The sequence below is a fragment of the Ctenopharyngodon idella genome, chromosome 16 (genome assembly GCF_019924925.1).
Source record: "Ctenopharyngodon idella isolate HZGC_01 chromosome 16, HZGC01, whole genome shotgun sequence".
NCBI classification, from domain to species: Eukaryota; Metazoa; Chordata; class Actinopteri; order Cypriniformes; family Xenocyprididae; genus Ctenopharyngodon; species Ctenopharyngodon idella.
The window spans coordinates 29,802,501-29,811,334 of NC_067235.1; the positions used below are offsets into that span (position 1 = coordinate 29,802,501).

Consider the following 8,834-nt stretch of genomic DNA (forward strand, 5'->3'; position numbering starts at 1 on the left):
TTATGTTAGCAAAGCTAGCCACTTCGCTAATGTAACAGTCTGGAACCAAAGCAAATTCCTTGGTGTTAAAAACATAGAACCTATTAAAGTTGAGCCCTTCACTTATAATTCTTGTAAGAATGAAGTCAAACACGAGTATCAGGTGAGTATATTTAGAATGGTGAAACATATTATCAACAAATGTGAAGTGCAAATGTTGTTGTCATGTTGTTTTGTTGAGTTTCTCATGCATTAGCCTCAGCTTTAACTTTAGGTTGATTTAACTCCAATGTTTCCACCCCAATACAGACTTCACTGAAAAGGACTGATCATGATGAAAAACACACTGAACATGATTTAGATATAAAATGAGCTGAGGCTGCTTTTGGCACTGCACTGCACCTCTGTAGGTAAGATTAGAAGATAAGAGCAAAATAAAAACGGTGTCTCTCCACTATATGTGAATCTTAGCCAGCCACACATGGCAAAAAATCTGAAAGTCAAACTATACTTTTTTTTTTTTTTTTTTGGTGGCAGACATGGGCTTGAGGTTGTTTTCACACTTGAACTTTTGTTGTGGAGGGGACCCAAGTTCAATATAATTTAAACATACTGATAGATAGAGAATTTAGAAAATATGACATATCATTTGCAATGCTTTCAGTGTGACTCTTTCTGCTGGTTACATAGTTCTGCCAGTAGGTGGCGACCAGTGACTGTTTCACTAAATCTTTCTCAACCAATTTGTTCAAAAACACGTATTCATTTAGGCACAAAGCAAGTACACCCCATATGAGTAAGTCATTGAAACATTCACTCAAACGATTTATTTAAAAACACTAAGGCTGCGTTCCACTCCACTTTTAGACACTCACTCGCAAACTTCCCTTGCCCGCCGCCATTTTGAAGTGTATTCCACTTCGTGAAGTAAACAAGGAGACCTTCGCCCCCTCAATTTTAACAGAGGGAGCTAGTCTACTTTGATGTACACTTCAAGCAGCTGGGTATTTCCCCAAGGGGAAGTACTTAGGGAAGTTTGCGATAGGCTATCCGAAATTGCATACTTCCCTAGTAGGTCACAGTACTCATAAATGAGTAGGCAAAAAGTACCCGGATGACCTACTACTTCCAGTGAGATTCTGAAGTGTGCCTACGATGGACACTTTACTATCCCATGAGGCCACAGGAGAGGATTTGTGAATGGTAGACGCGACTGATGCTGGTAGTTTATGTGATAATGACAACATGGCAAATGTAATACGGGGCCCAGCACAAGTTAGAGGAAGTGGGGGTCCCCTTGGTTCGCGATCACGTTCCGGGGAAACTCAAATTTCTGCATTAATTGGCTTTTTAAAAAAAAATAAGTTGTAGTAACTTAATACAGTTGTCTTAATAACTTCAGAAATGAGGCAGTGGATTTCTAGTTCCCAGCATGCTTTGCATAGGACTGGATAAGTAGAATAAATGTTGAAATTAAGTGTTAATTTATTTGTTTTTAGTGAAGGGAAAGACCTGTTATAGTGTTTAATGCTGATATGCTTAACATTTAAAAGAGTTTCTGTAATGTTGGGGTTTTTGTGGCTACTATTGTGCTGAAGAGTAGATACATGAAGGTAAACACTATTCACTCTATAAGCAATGACTGCACTAATATCTTACTTGTTCATTAAATATACAGTTTAAATAAGTTATGTTAAAAAACAAACAAAAACGCAAGTTTTCATCTTGTCATAAGTCAAATTTTTTTTGACTTATGACAAGATGAAAACTTGCGTTTTTGTTTGTTTTTTGTTTTGTTTTTTGTAGAGCCAACACATTACTTTTAGAGTATAGAACATAGTACTTTTTTTAGCGGTCACGAAGTAATTACTTATTCAAAATAAGTGCCTACTCAAGAGAGTATGCGATTTCGGATGTCTAAAAGTGGAGTAAAATGCAGCCATATGAGTGATTCAATGACTCATTCACCCAATTCCTTCAAAAACACTGAATCATTCAGGAATGAAACTGGCTACTTTGTGTTGCTTGAAACACCGGATTTGGAACTTATAGCAAAATAAGACAAGTATATGGTAATATTGTGTCTAAAATATATGTTTCTCATGATTGTGATGTTTGTCTAGAAAAACAGCACTCTTGCTCATGCAATGTTGCTTAATTAACCTGAGTCCTGGTAAATCTGTCTTTAAGGGTTAATAAAAACAATATGAACAGCACATTTTTTTCTGATTTCTGCTTGTGAATTCTTATCTAGTTAAGTGGTAAACATGTTGATGACAATATCGTGCAGCGTTTCGAAACAGAATTGTAACTTAGAAACCGAACTCAGATTCAGACCAAGTGTGAAAACTCCCTGAAATTCTAAATAGTGGATTTGACACTGTTTTGGTTTGAACAAGTACATTTTGATATAAAATATCAAAATTGTATTATCATGCAATATAATATCAACTATTTTAAATAAAACATTTATAAGTAGTAGATAGGTTGCAACTTAATCTAAATCACCTCAAGATAGTAAAGTTATTTGTGAGATCTTCCAGTTCTTATTTTTACAGAATATAAACGAAGCATGATTTGTTCCATAGAGCCCTTTGGGCTGGCATAACACTGTCAAGCACATTTGTTGCAAATGCAGACTGTCACAACAGTCCAGATATGCTTGTGATAGTAGAACAAAAAGCACCTATATTCCACATAAATATTCATTCTCAGTTCCTGTGTTCTTTACAGTTGATCACACTGTTGCATCAGTTGCATGCTCAGTATAAGTCTCTTTTATGCACTCAGCATTTTTACTGCCAGCTGTTATTTTAAAGGGGTCATATCATGAGTAATCATAGTTTCTGATCTTTGAAGTAAAATGATTGTGAACTATGGGAAATGTTGCATAGCCATTTTACATATTTGATAATTGGTACTTTCCATAAGAAGAATTGAATGATCCAATATATATTTTTGATCCAAAAACAGTGGACAAAAAAATTAAATGGTTGAAAGTAAAAAAAAAGTTATGACCCCTTTAATGCAAAATAAATAAATCAGTAAATAATCAATAAATAAATTGCTCTTGTTACTTAAAATCACATTTTGGGTATATTTACCAAAGAAAATCCAATAACTAGGACTTGAATCGTTCTGTCACTGACAACCACTCTGGTCTTCTGCAGTGCAACCTCACAAAAGCACAAGTGTATCAACAGCATTTGTAATTCCCTCCTCATCCCTTTCTCTTCCTTTTCTTTGTGTCTATCCCTCTTTCCCTGAGCGTTTCTATGGATATTTCTCATTCCTCTGCTGTACAACTCATGCTCCTGTTTTATTCCTCCTTTACTGCTCTTCCAATCCTTCGTCACCTCAAATCTCTCTTTCTCTCGCTCTCTCACTCTGACCCTGTGACCTCCATTTTCTTTGATCTTCCTGTTCTGTACTTCCCGATCGATCTACTTGTCATGGGAACTCCTTTTCATTCCATTTGATTTTTTTTGTGGAATCTTCATCCTTCCATCCCTCCTCCTCCGCCTGCTCTCTCTCTTCTCCTCCCCTTTCCTCTCTCTCTCTGTCTCGCTAGGAAAAGCAGCTTTCCGCCTTGGGTTCAGCAGACCCCGGTGTGAGTTTTGGAGGAGAAATGACCAGCGCTCCTGGCTATGTTGGAGTCTCTCCCTCGGACAAATCCTCTACCCGATCCCCCCCGAATGGAATCTTGTCCTTCCCGTTAGCCCCCCCTCCTCGTTCTCTTCCTCACGCACAACTCCGGCCTAACGGAGAGCTCCCCGGCAACCAAAAATCAGCAACAGCACCGAGGGCAAGTTCGGAGGGGGAGCAGGTCAATAACAACGTTGACCAAATCTGAGAAAATTTTTAGGAATTCTGAAGAAAAAGTCACATCTTTTGTCATCCCCATTATAAGGATGAATCTTCAGCGGTTGTTTTCTTTTTGTTTGTTTTTTGTACATTAGACTGAGGACAAGTGGGAGGCGGGACATTACTTGCACCATCCAAAACAAAAGGGCTCTCCATTGGATCCGATATGTTATTCTGACATCACTTTTTCTTTGGATCAAATTTAAAAGCCCCATGCACGTACAGTACCTCTGCCACCACAGGTCATCTAAACCACTGGAAAGTGCTTGCTTCAGGTTCCAGGTTTTTGACTGAGCTCCCTCATATTGTGTAAAAAAAAAAAAGAGCCGGGAACAACCCCGGGAATGGTGGGCAAACAAACTTATACGTATGTTTCGAAGTGTATAGAGATCCCAATTTGACCCACGAACAGACATCAGCTTTGTCTTGGGAATTTTGTCTTGTCATCTGGCTTCCCTAGTGCCTTTCTGTATCTCTAGACAGGGTTTTCAAACGAACACAAGAATAATGATGGCAGAATTACAGAAATGGTTGTGCAAACTCCACTCTCTTCTCGAGATTGCTCATCTAGGAAAGATTGATGTGTTCTTCTGCCTCAATGTTATGCTGAAAATGTCGAGCTTTGGAGTCCGACCGTGGCTCGGATTTTTGTGGACAATGTCTGGAAAGTGCTTGTGGTCTTTGAATTGCCTCACTAGACTGAACTTGTGCAATGTTTTCTCTTCTCAATCTCAGAACCTATGTGTATTTAACTGGTGCTATGGATTCACAAAGCATTGCTCTGTGTTACATCACCGCCTCCCATTCTGTCATCGTCCTAACTGTTCATATACAGTATGTCTTCGTCCTCCCATTCATCTCCTTACAGGCCAATTTTGACTTTCTTTCAGTGTGTGTATGTGTGTGTGTGCAGCGTGAGGTGAGCGTGAGGTGATCTCTGTCAGGTCAAAACCCTTTTGTCTTTTTTCTTAAAACAAGATGCTAGGCCAGAATGCAGTTGTGGTCATAAGGCATTTTTTATACAGATGCGTTTTCCTCAAAATGGATATGATGAGCTGATATTTCAAATAAGCAGAACTTTGTGTGTTTTTTGGTCTTAAAAGACTTTTTAAACTCAAAGTCAACTTGAAAACAACCAATTTTACCTCTATAATGTGACATGTTTTTGAGTAAAATGGGTAAATTTGAACTTTTAGGAATTTATTGGATTGTAAAAATGGGTGTAATGGATTTCAGTGGCTGAAAATTCAATTTAAACAGATTTGTGATGTTTTTTCAGAGGTGGTGCAAGTTATATTTTGTTAAAAGATTATGAAAACAACCCTGTTTTTTTTTTTAATATAGAATACCATGCACCAAATCATCATAAATAATAAGACCAAGAATGAGGTGCATTGAAAAAGTAAACAGTGACTTTCACCAAATACTCATTACATTTACATTTATGCATTTGGCAGATGCTTTTATCCAAACTGAATTCAAGGTAAAGCTTTTATCAATTCATGCCTCCTCTGGGAATCAAACCCATGACATTGGCTTTGCCACGCTGTACTGTTTGAGCAACACGAAAGCTACAAATTATGAATAATAAAACCAAGAACGTGCATTTTTAAAAGCATACAGGGCCAATTTTGATTTCACGTTGACTTTAAAGTTGCTCAAGCATCTCTAATGTAGTTTTTGGTGCCGTCGAATGGCAAATTTTTTGTTAGATAGCTAAAATCAGATCTTATGTACTGTACAGAAATATTGCTAGCTATAATTCTTCATTTGAGTATCACTGCCATCTGGTACTGATTGTATTCCTCATCGTTCACTACAGCTTCCGTTTTATTGTTTGTTTTACGATTAATCAGTTCATTGTCATGTTTCTACAGACTCAAGACATTCACGTGGCTTCACTGATACAAGTCATTCATTTGTAACCCAATTCATTGCTGATTGCCTTGTTGTTGCATTGAAAACTACTCAAGTTCTGTATGTAATACAGCTACACCAATACAGCAGGCCTAGATGAGAGCGAGGAGACTTAAATCATAACTGCACAATAAAAACACTGAGCTGTACTGTAATATTTAAAGATTGGGAAGGCACTAGAGAGGAGAATGGACTGATTGCCATTTTAGCTTTTAAGAGCTTCGAGGGCTATCTTTAAGTGACTTCTACTCCATTTAGTAATAATCAACAGGCAATTTTGTTTATGTCCCAAAAGCGGTTAAGAGAAATGGGATAACAGGGTTATCGGCTGATAAATGTGCCATGACATGAATATACCTCAGACGTAGAATCGAATGACTCAGGTAAACTTTCAATTGCCTCACAGTTTAATGCAAACTGGAAAAAAAAAACACATTTTAAGTTGAGCTGCCTGTTTTGGTAGTTAGTCCATTTCTTCTCTGAGATTAGTAGCAGTGATTGGTCAGCGGCTCATCAAGCACCTCCTCTTTTCCCTGCATCTCCAGCCAATCACAAAGCTTCATGGAGGACAATCTGGAACCTAATTGGAGGCCTCACCAAGGACATTCTTCAGGTTGGCCAGGGTTTAATTCCAGGGCGCTGTCACGCGATTCGGTTGGTTGACAGAGGGGAAACTGAGGCTTTGACTCAGTGCCAGAGCCGATCCAAAGAAAAAAAATATAGGTTCCCCTCCTCTGATGTGCCCTCTCTCTGATATAATTTGACATGATGACAGTTTGGGATGCTTAACATCTGTCAGACGTGCCTCTGAACAGCACGAGAGATGACGTCGCATGCAGCGCAAGCGGTTCCTTGAGAGAGCTGGAGAGGTTCTGTGGATCAGATCAATCTCAAAGGTGCTGTTTTTTAGGTTCTTTACTAACTACATGTAGGATATTGAACAATCCTCTACTTCTTCTCATTATGATCTTCATATGCCACATTAGCTCTGCCTGTCATGCCTGCCTGTCTCAACCATGTCTTTTATTTTGGGGAAACTGAATATGCCCAGCCTTTTTTTTTTCTTTTTCTCAAGAGACGCTGATTTGCCCTTCAGCGGATTTGGTAAGAGGCTGGAAATATCCGAACTTTTGTTTCCTGGCAGTTTTCTACTTCTTGACTGGACCTCACCCAGATGAAATCACATATTTACATGCTGGTAATGTGAGAAAAGAACTGAAAATAATCCTTTTTAGATCCGTGAATTTGTGACAATCTCCTTGCAAAGAAATATCGACAACCTGTTATTTTACCTGCTCCCCCTTCCCGCATTTTGCTACTGTACGTCCTGGATCCCCTGCAACTCCTTTGTATGTGAAAGAAAGATGGATTCTTTTACTTTTTAACTCTTTTTCGTTTCGCTGTGGAGTTCTTGATTTTATGGACGACACTGTTTGGATGTGGAATCCTCTTATTTAGAAATTTGGAACGTTTGTAGGATTGTGGGTAGTTTTGCAAAGCGAAGCCAAGTTGCTGTTTTAAATTTAACTTTATTTCCTTTCATTGGACGCCATTGCCGGGCAACACAGACATTTCTCTGCTTCCTTTTTACACCACTAGACAAAAATATAAATGTTGAGAGATCATGCAGGTCGAATAATGTTGTGGGTGACTGTGTGTATATACAGTGTGTGTACAGTCTTTTGTGTATATACTGGATGTATGGTTATACAATATAAATATATATATATATGTATTTGTACATAAGGTATGTTTGTATATGCAGTGTACAGAATGTGTTCTTTTACACCGATTTCCCTTTTTCTCAATATGTGGACAAGAAAAAGCATAACGGAACTTTGTGGGAATTAAAACTCAAGTTGGCGACTCGTCGGCGGATGTCTTCGAAGCACTTTTTGCTCGGGCTGATTGTACGCAGCCTGAAACCTACGATGCATCGCCGTGAGTCCGCCACGTGGTTCGCCAGTCTAAAGCTTGCACTCATTTTCTCACTGATTGAGGTGTTTTGTAACAGGTTCTGGGTGACCAAGCAATGCTTGTACATAAATATATAGGCTTAATACCTACCGTATGTATGCATATATCAACTTTTCCAGACATAAGTCACCGGCTAATCTTTGCAGCTTTTGCATCTCCTCTTGCTTTCAATTTCAATGCGGTGCCGTGCATCAGATGAGGTTTTTTTGGATCGCCGTAAGAAGGTTGCTCTTGTGAGAAGACGTTCCCATTTTACTATACTGACCTTTTATATGGCTTGATGCTTTATTCCCTCATTACTTGCCTAGCAACTCTTCCATGCAAGTAATCGCTTCTTTGTCCCCTGTAAATGAATGGAGTTCCCATGATGTGCCTCTTTCTAATAAACTTCAGTTGATCTTTGTCAGCCATAAGCCAATCACAGTCATCTTTCTTGACAAGCCATAAGCCCCGCCCCTAAATTTCCATTTTTGAAAAGGGCAGACACTTGGGAATTTTATTTCTTTTTGTATATATTATATTAATAGAAAGAGTGGTATGTCAGAGTGTATTGCCAATGTTTTTTGGATTTGTTATGAATGTTGATATTCTGGTTATTGAATTATGGTTATTATTGTAATAATATAATGACTGCTGTTATCATTTCATCATTCTTTAGTTTATTCAAAGCTGTTGAAGACTTTCATTTCTTTTTGAATAAATCTGAATTTATATTTTTCGGGTGGGCTAATTATAGAAATTAAATCAATTAAACAGATGAATAAAGAAATAAATTCTTATTGAATTCATTTATGATATTGCGAATGATGTTTTTATCTATCTATCATCTATCTATCTATCTATCAATTAATCAGTCTATCTATCAATCAATCAATCAGCCTATCTATGTATCTATCTATCAATCAATCATCTATCTATGTATCTATCAGTCAATCAATCTATTAATCAATCAATCATCTCTATCAGTCAATCAATCTATCTATCAATCAGTCTATCTATCAATCAATGAATCAGTCTATATGTATCTATCAGTCAATCAATCTATCAATCAATCATCTATGTATCTATCTATCTATCAATCAATTAATCAGTCTATG

At 37.8% G+C, this 8,834-nt stretch overlaps 1 protein-coding gene across 14 annotated transcripts in view; it reads left to right on the top strand.

The window, feature by feature from the left end:
• Window positions 1-8,525, top strand: part of syngap1b (synaptic Ras GTPase activating protein 1b) — a 135,940-nt gene extending 127,415 nt beyond the window's left edge. For 8 of the 14 annotated variants that reach the window (XM_051865509.1, XM_051865508.1, XM_051865510.1 and 5 more), the window contains one exon: window positions 3,551-8,525. In XM_051865509.1, coding sequence (XP_051721469.1) covers window positions 3,551-3,832 — 282 coding nt within the window. In that variant the 3' untranslated portion in view covers window positions 3,833-8,525. Of the gene's footprint in view, window positions 1-288 lie in introns of all 14 variants that reach the window. The other 6 variants (XM_051865517.1, XM_051865514.1, XM_051865511.1 and 3 more) reach the window with 4 other exon arrangements.
• Window positions 8,526-8,834: the final 309 nt, after the last annotated feature.